The sequence below is a fragment of the Callorhinchus milii genome, unplaced genomic scaffold (genome assembly GCF_018977255.1).
Source record: "Callorhinchus milii isolate IMCB2004 unplaced genomic scaffold, IMCB_Cmil_1.0 Scaffold5, whole genome shotgun sequence".
In the NCBI taxonomy this organism is placed as follows: domain Eukaryota; kingdom Metazoa; phylum Chordata; class Chondrichthyes; order Chimaeriformes; family Callorhinchidae; genus Callorhinchus; species Callorhinchus milii.
Genome location: NW_024704746.1, coordinates 64,994,927 through 65,009,442, shown reverse-complemented (window position 1 = coordinate 65,009,442; position 14,516 = coordinate 64,994,927). Strand labels below are relative to the sequence as shown.

At 44.3% G+C, this 14,516-nt stretch overlaps 1 protein-coding gene across 1 annotated transcript in view; it reads right to left on the bottom strand.

The window, feature by feature from the left end:
• plxna4 (plexin A4) overlaps window positions 1-14,516 on the bottom strand; it is a 296,341-nt gene that overhangs the window by 63,338 nt on the left and 218,487 nt on the right. The window contains exon 7 of the mRNA XM_042335956.1: window positions 12,824-12,977. Coding sequence (XP_042191890.1) covers window positions 12,824-12,977 — 154 coding nt within the window. The remainder of the gene's footprint in view (window positions 1-12,823; window positions 12,978-14,516) is intronic.

Below are 14,516 nucleotides of genomic sequence, written 5' to 3'. Positions count from 1 at the left end.
TGAGATGTGCCCTCAATGTGAAAGGCTCCATAAAAAATGTGAATCGTCGTATGATTCTTTGACTTCCAGGAAAAACACTGAAACTATTATCCCAATGAGGTCCATTTCAAGAGTCCAATCATGTTTCTGAAGCAAAAATACCAATCCCAAATGAATTAGAATTTCATTTCTAATAGCACCGCAGTTCCAAAGCAGCTTCGGCTGATTTCATGGGCAGTAAAACCTGTTAAAAATCCTCATTAATATTTTTTTCCATTTCACACCAGGGTGAACAATGGATTATCATCCATGGAAATATCTTGTCCACTCTCATCTTCTGACCGTGTCTCTTGGTGTTTGCCATCTGTTTGGCTACTGCTCAAAAACCACAACTACCAGGGGTTAAGTGCTAAGGGAGGGGAAAACTGTAACGCTCTATGTGTTAATTATCACCAGTGATAATCATAATAATTATTGCATTTGATATAGCGCCTTATCACGTCTTCATGAAGTCTTAAAGCACTTCCCAGAATATACTGTAAAGTGAATTGACTGTATATTTTGTGGGTGAAACTTGGGAGCCAATTGCGCACAGCAGCGTCCCCACAAACAGTCGTGGATTGAGTGACCAAATTATTATTATTTTTATTGAAGGGATATTTTATTTTATTACCCCCGGAAAAGCGATCCACCAATCGACTAACAACCGGGTTCTTACTTACTGCTAAGCAAACAAAGGTGTGTGGAGTAAGGAAACTTGCCTAATGTTTAAACATATAAATTCATAACTATAAACATTCAGTAAAACAAAACCAATCTGTGATTATTATGCCTTTCACATAGTAACTTTGCAAAGATCGAATCCAGTAAATGGAGTATAACAAAGCACTTTGCAAAGCACTTTGCAGAGATAGAACGGGAGTCTGAGCAAGATGGGGTAGAAGGGATCAAAAAGGCTGTTAGAATGGAGGATTTTTAGTAGGATTTTTACAGTGGAGTGGGACAGAAGTCTAGATTTACTTTTTTTCTCAGAAGTTCGGGTTTTATAGTTTTTTACGGTGCCTGATTTCTGCCAAAATCCTTTTAAAAAAAACGGCTTCAAAAGTGTAGGCTGAATTTAATAATTTGCCAAACTCACCCCTCTGGCACTAATATGTTTGGAAGATTGTTGCCTGGGTCGCCAGGAGAACTTCTTTTCTCTTCTCTACAGCAGCAACAACAACAACTTGCACTTACATAGCACCCTCCACACAGGGTAGCGCCTCAGAGCGCTTCTCTAACGAGGTCGGAGGACTTGAAATCGCAACCTTCTCAGTAAGAAGCAAGAGGCTAAAGCCAACTGTTCGCACCCCCAAGTCCACCCTGCAGTATAACTTGAACCTCAGTTACAAAGCACTGTTTATAGTGGTTACACTGGACACATAACGAGACTGCTCAACCGTACTCCGTTGTAACACTAAGACCCTTTTAAGCCAAATAATCGGCAGATTCATATTCAAGTAGGGTATCAATATGCAGGCAGGTGTCTGATCCGTACGTCTGAAAAATTCAGATGCTCCCTGTGGCTTTGTGGCCTGGTAAATTGCTCCGGAGTTACCTGTTATACTCCATTTACTGGATTCGATCGTCGAGAATGGTCTAAGAGCAGTGATGACTGTAAATGCACAGCTGCAATTGGGAAAACGATTGGGAGCCAATTATCCGGGAGCCTGGGAATGAGCCTTCGCTTCAGGCCTCTGTGCCACCTGTATCCAAGGGACTGATAGATACACAGCCCTGTGTTAACATAATAGAGCATCGTCTTTACACTATCTCAGATGCTGATCTCAGTATCTTTCCCAAGACAATGATTGACAGCTCCATTAACATTACACTTAATATTAAAGAGATGAAAGCCCTTAAGTGCACTTAGCCAAAAAGGACATGACAATTACTCTTATTTTATCACAGACGATTCTGGGTTATTAACTCGGGATTACGTTTTATTTTGGGGGAAATTTTTCTTTTATTGTTGTGTATTTTGATGAGTGCATGAGATGGGGAGCTGCAGTTAACTACAGTATCTCATCCTCTTGTTTAACAGAGTGCCCTGTGGCTCAAAGTGGTAGGATCGCGGCTCACTGAGAGTGTTTACAGATTAGGAAGGCCCCTGGTCTAATCCGCAGACTGGGCTGAGATAACTTGTGGAGTCCTGTAGTGTGTGGTTGGAACACTTGCCTCATAAGCGAGAGGACTCAGGTTCGATTCCCGGGGCAGGGCAAAATCTTGCGCAAGTTTCCTTACTCCACACGCCTCTGTTTACCTAGCAGTAAGTAGGAACCCGGTTGTTAGTCGATTGGCAGATCACTTTCTGGGGGTAATAATCCCTTCAAAAAATCCATATAAAATAAAATAATAATTTGGTCGCTCAATCCACCACTGTTTGTGGGACACTGCTCTGCGCAATTGGCTGCCGTGTCTCTCACAAAATTTACAGTCAATTCACTTCATTCTGTGAAGCGCTTTAAGACTCAACAGCGTGATAAGGCGCTGTATCAAATGCGAGGATTATCATGATAACTTCACCCATGGCGACACCCAAGCACAAGTTACTGGAAGTACCTTCTTCCGTATGAGACATTTAAACCGGGTTCCCGTCTGCCTGTTCAAGTGGACGTTAAAAGATTCGAAAAGAATAGTGCCCTGGCCAACAATCCTCCAGATAAAATTGGTCACTCACTTCAACGGCTGTTCGCGGGACACGGCTTTGCGCAAAATACGATCGCCACGGGTTACGGCAAATCCTGCGAAGCGCTTTGAGATGGCCTCCCGACGTGAAAGGCGCTGCATCAAACGAAAGGATTGCAATTCTTATCAAAGAATGTCGGATGCCGCCGCGCACGAGCAAGCGAGAGCTCGCAAGTTACGGTCCCCGGCTGAGTGTTAGTGAGCAGCGCTGAACCAGACAAAAAGACTAGACCAGTTCCTCCATCCACGTCTCGATCCCAGGCATCGGTCCCTCCGCTACAGCGGGCAAACAGCCCATTCCGAGCTTCCAGCATAATGTAACAGAAGCGGCTATGGAGGCGCACAGAAGCGACACAGTGACAGATGCGAGTCGCGTGGTGTATCTAAAGCGTAGTGTAGCGAGAAGCAAGCTGCTTTCGGTTATTAATAAGTCAAATCATTTGTGTAAGGTTTTTTTGTATGATGCGGGGAGGAGGGGAGGGGGCGGGGGTGTGGGGGAGAGAGAGAGAGAGAGAGAAAAAAAGAAAAAAGAAAGCTCCTGTTCCCAAAAGCTCCAGGGCTACCCGGGCAATCAAAGAGCAGAACAATCTTTCATACGTGAAAAAGACAAAGAAGATTTACAACAATAATAATAAAAAAATGGCAACAAAAGCGGGTCTATTTCCCTACGGAGCTGGGCTTCAGAATTACATTTTCCCTCACTTCTTCCATTTTCACAGCTGTTTGTGGAACATTGCCCTGTGCAAATTGGCTGCCGTGTTTGCCTACACAAATACTCTTGGGTGTGGGGGTGGTGGGGGGGGGTGTGGGGTGGTGGGGAGTGGGGGGGCGGAAGGTGGGGAGGGGAGGGGGAGAGTTAAGCCGGTTCCAAGGTGAGGCGCTTGGCAACTGAATGCTGGAATCAAGTCAATCATCTGTGGTGGTCTCAGTAGTCCGGTTCCTGAGCCAGGAGTGTCCGCAGTGCTCGAGGACACTGCCAATGCGAGCGTGGGCAGTCCAGTTCATTGGTAGGACTTGGACAGGGCAGAGACTGACCGCTGGGAGCAGCGATTCTTCCAATTTAACTCCTGTTAAAAACTTGCGAGCCAAAAACCCTGATGGGCAGATGCATCCTACCTGGACAAGCAGCGGGAAGCTCGTCAGACACTGCTCTCGAAGGCACTGCTCCGTGGTTTTCGCTGGTTCAACGCCAGCAGTTACCCCGACACACGATACGGGGTTGCCAAGCATTGACTCCTACTGACTTGCGTCTAATTAAGTAAGCAAGGGGGCGAGCCTCCAAGGAAAGAGCGACTGTAAGCACGGTCAAACAGGAAGGTCTTCAGCCCTGCCCGAAGACGGGGAAGGAGAGGGCAAAGCGGAGGGATTGAGGGAGAGGGTGGAGTTTCGGGGCGTAGTGGATGGCAACCCGACCACTGATGACGGTGCAAGGGAGGGCACGAGGGATAAGCAGGAGACCGGAGCCTGTTCAAGCGGAGGCAACAGGCAGTGGGTTGGGGTGTAAGGCAGTTTAGCTCCAAAACAGACACCTCCTTTCTCCTATAACTGTTGCTGAAGTAAAACAAGCTGAAACGAGATTTTTTTTGGGGGAGGGGGGGGGGGGGGAAATAAAACTAATTGTGGAAACCACAATTATGCGGAGAGAGCAAAGGAAAAACTGTTGCGTGACCCTACGATGAGGTAACCGCCAAAAAGCGGGCAACATCGACTCTGCTGTCGTACAGCAGAGGAAATGGGAAAAAAGATTGATTCATATAAAATATAAGAGGACATTTAATTTACACTGAGGATCTGGAACTGATTCCCAGGCAAAGCAGTTGATGCTGTATTGATTAACTCCTTGAAAAAAAATCTCGAGTTTATAAGGATTGGAACAGACTGAGATGATCAAACACTCCGCAGGACATATTGGGGGTAGAGAGAGGTTGGGGGGGGGGAGTGGGGGAGAATGTTTATACTATGGAGGAAACTAGGTCAGTGTTAAATAGAAGCATAATATTTTACAGCAAAGTAAAATGTTAGGTATTCCGTCCAGTGTTCTTGTGCTGACATTTGGTCCCATTGCAATCAGCTTTTCACATAACCATTCTCCTTCCCTATATTTCTCCAAATGTAGAATGCAACAATACAATACAAATTTACATTTATATAGCTCCGTTCATGTCAGCAGGTTGTCCCAAGATGCTTAACCATTCCTGGCCCTCAAAATACAGTCAATACACTTACGGTAGTATCCTGTGAAGCGCTTTGAGACATGTCAACGCCCTGATAAGGCGCTATATCAAATGCAAGGATAATTACTATTTTTATTATTTTTATTATTACTACAATATGCCTCCACTGCTCCCTGCAGCCTACGGTTAAACACTCACCACTCACTCTCTGTTCAAAGTAATTATAATATAATAATAATAAAAATAATTCAATCTAAACTGCCTGCTTCAGTCATCCCAGCTCAAGTCAATGCACTTTACGCTCTAATAGCGCTGCGTACCTTTTAATGAAAGGTTTAATTTAAAAATCCCACGACTACATCAATCTCCACTTATAACAAATAATCGGAGAGAAAATACCCTTAATGAATATTTCACAATGGTGAGGTTTGTATCATCTTGTAATTTATGTCGTACTTATTCTCGTCTCGGGCAGATGCTTAAAGGATGCATTTGAATAACCTGACCCGCGCAAAATAAACAAGTAAATAAAGAAATAAACTGATTCAGCCCATTCCGTCTGTGGGTTTGAGTCATAAATATGAATTGTTCAGTGTTTAAGTGTAATTCCTGTAATCGCACAGCTATTCTGAACAGTCAAACTCCACTAACACATATGAATTAATGAAACGATCTGTAAATATTGCAGAGGCGATTACCAAGCGATCGAATCATTAATTGTGGCCTCCTCAAGTAGCAGTGAGCCAGGAACCACACCCGCCCGTGATTCCTCGCAGGATGCATGCAAATCCTAAGCAATTAAAATCAGGGTCGGGGAGAAAATGGCTGCTTAGCGACGGAAATAATTGGACAAATTATCATTGGAACTGTCAACCAGGGCTATTTGTTGTGAGTGAGTGAGTGAGTGAGTGAGTGAGTGAGTGAGTGAGTGAGTGAGTGAGTGAGTGAGTGAGTGAGTGAGTGAGGCAATGGATCATCCCTAGTAAAGAGAGCTGGCTCAGGGCTCCCTTGTTGGGCTCAGTTGGTAAACAGTAATAATAATAATAATCCTTGCATTTGATACAGCACCTTATCACATCTTCGAGACATCTCAAAGCGCTTCACAGGTTATACTGTAAAGTGAATTGACTGTATAGTTTGTGGGGGAAACACGGCAGCCAATTGCGCACAGCAGCGTCCCCGCAAACTTGGTTAACATTTCGCCCGGGAATCGAACCTGGGTCTTCTCATCTGCGAGGCGAGTGCTGTAACCAATACGCTACAGGACTCCGTAAAGAGGTGGAACAAGAAGGATAGGAATGATGCCAATAAGAGTTTGGCCCCAATAATCCTTACCTCCTCCACTTGAGCTAACCTGAACCTGCGCTTTGCCGATGGTGGGGTGGGGTGGGCCGGGCAGGGGGACACAAAGGGAGACAACTAAAATCCTGTGAGATGGCCTCCCTACACGAAAGGCAATATATACCAAATGTATGGATCACGTTAATGCTGCGCGAAAATGATGCCCTTTATTAAAATAGACAATGTCAAGGTGCCTTTTCAACGAGAGCGCTTTGGGCAGAAGGAGTTACTCTATTCCTGTTTCCGTCGATCCCTCAAAATGTGATTATAATACAGAAAGATTCTTCCGTGTTTCATTTTGCGATAATTCCATCCTAATTGATGATTGTGTCACTTCCTGCCCCTCGCTGCTCTGGCATTATGCATTATTTCCCCGTCTCATTGATTAAGCAATTAGCTTCCTCGCTCCCCATCGATTATGCCATTTGTTAGTTGCGTGGTGCAGATATGAAAGGTAGGCTGGGATCGCCAGACCGGAAGAGAGAACTCGCCTTTTTATAGAGCCTTTTAATCATGTTGAAAAAGTCCCAAATTGTTTCTTTCACAAGTAATTATTCTGAAGCGCAAATCATTGTTCGTCGCAGACAAACCTGGGTGCCAATTTGCACCAGTGACGTCCCGCAACAGGAACAGGAGGAGATCATTCAGTCCATCGAGCCTGTTCCAATAGTTTAGAAGCTTTTTTTGTCCCAATGGTCAGCACTATTTCAATACCCCTTAATACTCAACTGCACGTGGAGCCCGATAACACAGCGGTTAGAGCCCTCGCCTCACAAGGGAGAGGATTCTGATTCAATTCCTGGGTGGGGCAAAACCTAAAGCAAGTTTCTTTACTCCACACACACACCTCTGTTTACCCAGCAGTAGGTAGGAACTTGATCGTTAGTCGATTTGTTTGGGATCGCATTCCGGAGGAAATAAACCCTCCAAAAAAAATGGGACGGCATCTCTGACAATCTGACACTTCCTACTCTCTCCAGGTGTGGGGTGGGAGGGGGGCGGTCAGCCTAGTCTGTGAGCTCCAATGCGGGGCCTGAATCGATTAGCGGGTGGGGGAAGGGTGGCAAAGGGTTAACAGCGACTCCCTCGCGGCATAACCCAAGCCCTGTGAGTTGGTCTGTGGCTCGCACGGAGCTCAGTCTGCCTCCCGTTCGCCCAAAAAAGAGAGATAAATCAATCGTCGCAAATCACGGCTGACAATTAATCTATCTAGATTTTTACTTAATAAATTTCCTGTGAGCTCTCTCCATTGTTAACCATCTGCTCCTGATTGTTTTGACAGCCTTGTTAAATACTTCACTTTAATGGTCTGCTGAACAACACCTAGAACCTGTCCACCTGCTGTTCTCCCTTTGCTAGGATATTATTTATTACAATAGAGCGTACCTGCACTGTAGGCGCTGTGTGGAGCACCGGCAGTGGGAGTCGTATATACAATTACAGCGCTTTGTGGGGTTTTTAAATCTGTCATTGCTGAAGCTCTCAACCATTCGACAGCACTTTGGGACGTCCTCCCCGACGTGAAAGGCGCTCTATAAATGTCATTTTGTTGTTGTTGTTGTTGTTTTGGTCGGGGAGGAGGGGTGAGGGGTGGGGAGATGCTGTATATAATTTCCCTCTAGCCAGACCTCATATATTATTATAATTATTATATAGTAATTGTCCCCGCATTTGATACGGCTGCCTTTCCCATCACAGGATTTTACTGTTTTGCCTGCAAAATATACAGTCCATTCACTTGACGGTATATCCTGGGAAGCGCTTTGAGACGTCTCGAAGACGTGATAAGGAGCTATATCAAATGCAAGGATTTTTTTTTATATTACAGGATTTTACTGTATACTGGAGTGACTGTGTATTTGTGGGTGAATGTATTCTGCATGGCACCATTATTAACAATAATAGTAATAATAATCCTTGCATTTGATATAGCGCCCTATCACGTCTTCGAGACGCCTCAAAACGCTTCACAGAATATACTGTAAAGTGGATCCATTGTGTATTTTGTGGGCGAAACGTTCTGGATGTGATACACGTTGGACCCCAACTTCGAAGGGTCACTTGCTCTCGCTGCCACTCAGTGCTCACAGACACACGGTGACACAGTGAGTTGGCTTCTACGCCAACGGGAAGAAGAGAAAATCTGTTCATTCCTAAAGCGCTGGGCTAAGGTTACTCACACTCAGTGCTTAAAAAATCTGGACAACAATAATAATAATCCTCACATTTCACACAACACGTATAGCGTCAAAGCGTTTTACAGTCAAGAGTATTTTGTAGGCAAAGACGGCAGCCAATTAGTGCATATTGATCTCTCACAAAAAGCCACAAAGTTAATCAAAGCGATCAGTTTTATCTGTTGTCCAGGACACTGGGTGAAACTGCCCTCCCTTTATTGAATTGAGCCGTGGGATTTTTAACACCCCACTGAACACACGGCTGGCATCTCAGTTTAACATCCAAAGGGCAGCACCTCTGACAATGCAGCCCTCGTCCAGACCTTGAGAGAAGTAATGCTGATTCCTAAATTTTAGACCGTGGGTTAATTTTGTTTCCAAAGAGGGTTGAAATCCAAGCTCTCACTGGCCAAAGGATTAGCGATTACAAATTGGACGGGCTAACTCTAACCCTGACCGTAACCCAAAGCAGAGGAGTAAGACAAGCAGATGTATAATAATCATTGCATTTGACATAGCGCCTTGTCACGTCTTTGCGACGTCTCAAAGCGCTTCACAGAATACACTGTAAAGTGAATTGACTGTATATTTGTATATATCTGGATCCTCTCGCTCGTGAGGTGAGTGCTCTAACCACTGAGTCATCATTCACAGAGACTATATCTAGGCCTTGCCTGGGATTCACTGTTAGAATAATCCTCGCAACAACAACAATAAATTGCATGTGTAGAGAAACCTTTCACGTCAGAAGGACGTCCCAAAGCGTCTAACAGACAAGGATGTGCACCCCAGCTGGGGGGGGGTGTGGGATCAGGAGGTGTGGAGCATCGGGAGGGTAGGGGTAGGACAGTGACTGAAGTCGCTGGAGGAAGTTCTTCACAGGATATATTGTAAAGTGGTGCGACTGCGTCTATTTTGTAGGCAATTTTTCCATCAAAATGAAAGTGGAACGGGAATGAAAAGGAACGCTACAAATTGAATTTTCCATTCAATTCAATTGCGGTCTTACCCAAACCTCAACGCACGATGATTAAACACCATCAATTATGGTTTGAATAAACAGCAAAATTGCGTTTTTTTTAAACCAATACGTAATTGGTTTGTACAGCCAACTTGTTCCATTGACTGCAGCCCATTATAATTCCAGTAGTTCTGGATTTGTTATGTTTATTTGCTGACTCCTATTTAAATTTATCTTTGCAAAGAAAATAGCTATAAACCTCTGAATCTCCCTGTATTTTAAACGTAAACCGTGCCCTTCCCTATCCAGCAGTCAACACAGCGTCAACTAGTCCTATTAGTTGTTCTAACTAACTCAGTCAATTGATTACAAGTTAAAATACTGTTGGGTTAAAAAAGCATGTTGTCTCCCGTTAACGGGATGGATCAGCACACGGCAATAAGAATAATAATACTGTAGTAATAATCCTTGCATGAGGCGTCTCAAAGCGCTTCACACAGAATATAAGAATTTAGAATTTTCCACAATTCTGTGTGACATTAAATAATAATTCATGAATAAGAAGAATTATTCATTCATGATAATAATAATCTGGTCACCCAATCCACGACTGTTTGTGGGACACTGCTGTGTACAATTGGCTGCAGCGTTTCGCCCGCAAAATATACAGTATATCCTGAGAAGCGCTTTGAGCCGTGATAAGACTCTATATCAAATGCAAGGATTATTATTATATAGTGTAAAGGGAATTGACTGTATGTTGAAATCACATGAGTTTTATCTGATCCGGTTTAACAGTGCCAATGGCAACCAAGTGGGTTTCGGAGCACACAGAAACACTGCACAGCTATAATGCCATGTGTTTTACAGAATAATGCGCAGCTCAGAACAAGAATTGCTATCGTACTCATCCAACAACAACAATAGCAAAATTACATTTATAGAGCACTTTTCACGTCGGGAGGACGTCCCTCGCGAAAAAGCTGTAAAAGGGGGAGTGGGCTGGAGTTAAATAAATAATAATAATTATAATAATAATAAGTCTTGCATTTGATAAAGAGATCAAATAAGATGAAATAAACAGCTTCTACCTCCAAACCACTCTTGTGATCTTGTGAAATCAGTAATTCGATTGGCGGATCGCTTTCCGGGGGTAATAATAAATCCCTCCAAAAAAATAATAATTGGTCACACTCAATCCACGACTGTTTGTAGGACACTGCGGTGTGCAATTGGCTGCCGCGGTTCGCCCACAAAAACATGCAGTCAATCCACTCTACAATGTCTTCTGTGAAGCACTTTGAGATGTCTCAACAGGGTGACAAGGAGCTTCATCAAATGCAAGGATTATTACTGTTATTATTGTTAAAATAGGGCGCTGAGGGTGGAGATGGAAACTGATAACACTGTGCCAATTGATTGATTGTTGATTGAATGGGACAGGTGGATGATAAGATAATGGTAACAGACAATTTAACTGCAAAGGTATCCTGATAGCTGTGCCTTATTGATCAGTTCGGTATCAGACACATGAGTCTACACTTGAACTGTCAAACACAGTTTCAGCAACTATTGATTTTTCTATTTGGCGTAATGCAGGTTACTCTACTCAAGAGCAGTTCTTGTTGAAGAGTGAGACACTCGCAGGTAGCAGTTGTATCTCCCCCCCTCCCCCAACCCATTTATTTAATAGGTCCAATTTGTTTAGGTATAAATGCTGCAGTGATTTTCCAACAAACCTTTCAGCATCTAATGGGTCTTCAGTGAAAGCGAAGCATCTTACACGGGAAACAAGCTCCGAACAGCAGAAATGGACTTCAGCAAGAAAGTGCTCACAGAATATCATGTTGTATCACAGAATATGTTTCTCTACAACATTCTCAATGATATCAATGACAAACTACGTGGTTTTAGCTGCTTAGACTCCAGCAGTTACCCCAACGCACACTCTGGGATCTCCCCAAGCCTTGGCTCTTGCCAACCTGTGCCTCATACTTTCCAGAATTAGGCAAGCAGGATGCATCCATAGAGAGAGAGAGAGAGAGTGAGAGAGAAAGAGAGAGAGCGCGCGTTTCATTCCAACAATCTATCCCTGTGATTTCCATGTGTTCGTGGCACGCATGCAATTCTCAGCTCGGTTCGGATACTCTTAAGCACGGTGATGGGTTTCCATCACCATGTGTCAGACACCCGACTGACACACCCCACCCCCCCCACCCCCCGAAACTCAAAAAAATCACCATTTGGATTCCGCCCATTGAACTCCGATATCCAAGGATTTGTGCATTTCCTTACAAACAATTTCAGATAGGAGCAGATCACAGGTCCACCCTTCCATCCAATTTCCTACTAGATTCCTTCAGCATATCTATCTCTAGTGAAGCAATTCATAATAATAATAATAATAATAATCCTTGCATTTGATATAGCGCTTTTCACGTCGGGAGGACATCCCAAAGCGCTTCACAGAACACACTGTAAAGTGAATTGACTTTTTGTGGGCGAACGCGGCAGCCAATTGCGCACAGCAATGTCCCACAAACAGTCGTAGATTGAAAATGACCAATTTATTATTGTTTTTGGAGGGATTATTATTAGGCTCTGTGTGGAGTAAGGAAACTTGCCCAAGGTTTCGCCTGGAATTAAACTCGGGTCTCTCGCTTGCAAAGCGAGTGCTCTAACCACTGAGCTACAGGACTCCACAAAGGTAGTGCTTTAAAACCACTCTGGTTGCACCACGCACCAATTTCTCAGACTGTGGGTGGGCTAAGGGTTCATTCTATTCATACAGACCAGCAATACAAGTTATACATTCCTGATCTTCTAGATTGCTAATGTCTGGAGGCCAGAATAAACCCAGATGGTACTTTCAAACAACTGCATGTGAATGCAACCCAAAGTGGAAACAGGGTGAATTCCACAGCATTGTAGCCCAGAGTTAATTTTAGCTGTGGCACTTCTGCAATATAAATACTCCATTGAAATGGTCATACTAGGGCTCATCAAATTGATTTAAACTAAACCCTGAGTAGAGATAGATGGTGTTTGGGGAGATCGTTAGAGAGATAGTACAGAGTATTGGGGTTAATGAGTCAAAGAGTCACAGTGTGGGGGAGGTGGGGGGTGTGAAGAACATAGGGCACGAAATCCCACTCTTTCCAACACACTCGCCGATGGGCTCCACCCACCACTTGATCTCCTGGGGAAACATCTACAGAAGATAATCCCTGAGATCGCTCACAGGAGCCATCAAGTGAAACCCTCAAATATCTACCCATTCACATCTACAACAATGTCAACAAATCACCATTGTACAGTGCCTTTCTTTCACGTCGGGAGGACGTCCCAAGGTGCTGGACAGTCAAAGCTAAGACTACGAGGGATTTCAGACCTCAGATAATCAGCCATTTCCATTTTCACAGTCGAGGAAAGAAAACAATTTCACATCGAGCGCTGTTCATTACCTTTGTCGATGAGAATTCGAGGCACTTCCTTCTCCGCAGGTGAATTGCACTTGATCACGTTCCCAAGCACCTGCCCATTCATCTCGGCAAAGTCTTCGAAGGTGCAGTTCACTCCCGCCGAGAGCTCAGGGACATTGTGAGCTTCGAGCTCCAGCTGAGGGAGCAAGCGAGAGAAAAATAAACACAAGTCGCCTTTTGTTTCTCTTTCAAACGAGCTACGTCCCATTCGACACTGACAGGTGTACCTCAGCACCGTTGCGTTTAAAATCTGCAAAGCGATGCGTGGAGCAACAACTTAACATTGATACGGCGTCTTTCACAGCTCGCCACTGAGCCGGAAAAGGAGGAGAGGTGACCCGAAGGCATAATAGAAGCGGAAAGCCTTGAGGTGTGAGTTGAAGACGGGCAAAGAGGGGGTGAGACATAGGGATTGAGACAAGGAGCTCCAGAGATTGGGTCACAGTGGCTGAAAGCACAGACGCCAGTGGTGGAGCGGAAGGGACAAAGGATGTGTAGAAAACTCGATCCAGCTGAGCAAAGGCTGTGGGTAGAGGAATGAGGTGCGAGCAGATCGGAGAGATTGTGGGGTGCCAGGGCGATGAAGAGATTGGAAAGTAAACTTTCAAGTTGGGAGGAGGTCACAAAGTGCTTCAAAGGATTTACTGTGAAGTGGCGTGCCTGTGTGGCCTTCAGCCTTCAGCCACTCTGCCTCCAACCTCTGGAATCCCATCCCCCAATCACTCCGCCTCGCCCCCTCCTCAGCCTCCTTCAAGTCCCGCCTCAAGTCCCTTCTCTTCGACCATGCCATCGGCCGCCCCCCCCCTTCCCCTCCCTTCTCCCTTCCACCCCCCCTGACCCCACCTCGGGTCTGAAATGCTGTGCACTGACCAGCGCCTTGGGACGTCCTCCCGACGTGAAAGGCCCTATAGAAATGTAAGCTTGTTGTTGTTTTTGTTGTTGTGTATTGAGGTGAGCTTCTGGAAGGATTTTTATTATATTATTATTACTATTATTATCATAAAATCCAACAAAGGAAAGTATTTGGGCCGATGAACACGCCGTGGAGTGGTTCCGTTCTGTGGACAATTCTAGTGAAGTATCTGGTTAAGACAATAAAATTATAATAATAATCCTTTCATTTGTACAGCGCCTTATCGCGTCGTTGAGAACTGACTGAATATTTTGTGGGCGAAATTCTGCTGCCAATTGCACAGAGCAGTGTCCCACAGACACAGTCGTGGATTGAGCAAACACATGTTTTCTTCGGTCCTCTGAAGAAAACAAAGAGATGAGAAAAATGATAAACATCACAATCGGGGGGGGGGAAAGAGGAAGAATTTGAATATCAAGTCTTGCTCAAGTTCCTGGCAGAGTTGTAACCTCAGCTACTTCCGACCTCCGCAGAATTAACACTTTCTTGTTTTTCATTGCTTTCTGAAAAGAAAATTAGCATTTGACGTAGCCAATGGTTGTGTCTCCGGCCCAGACGCTGTCCAGCATAACAACAACTTGCATTTATAATGTGTAATTATTTATCATTCAGTTATTGTATATATTATTATTATTATCATTTCTTTATAATTTAGCTATTATTATATATTTAGATATTATTATAATTTACTTATAATTTATAACCGCCCTCCACCCTCCCCGACCCTGACCACCAGCTCGTGACGCCTTGGGAACGTGAAAA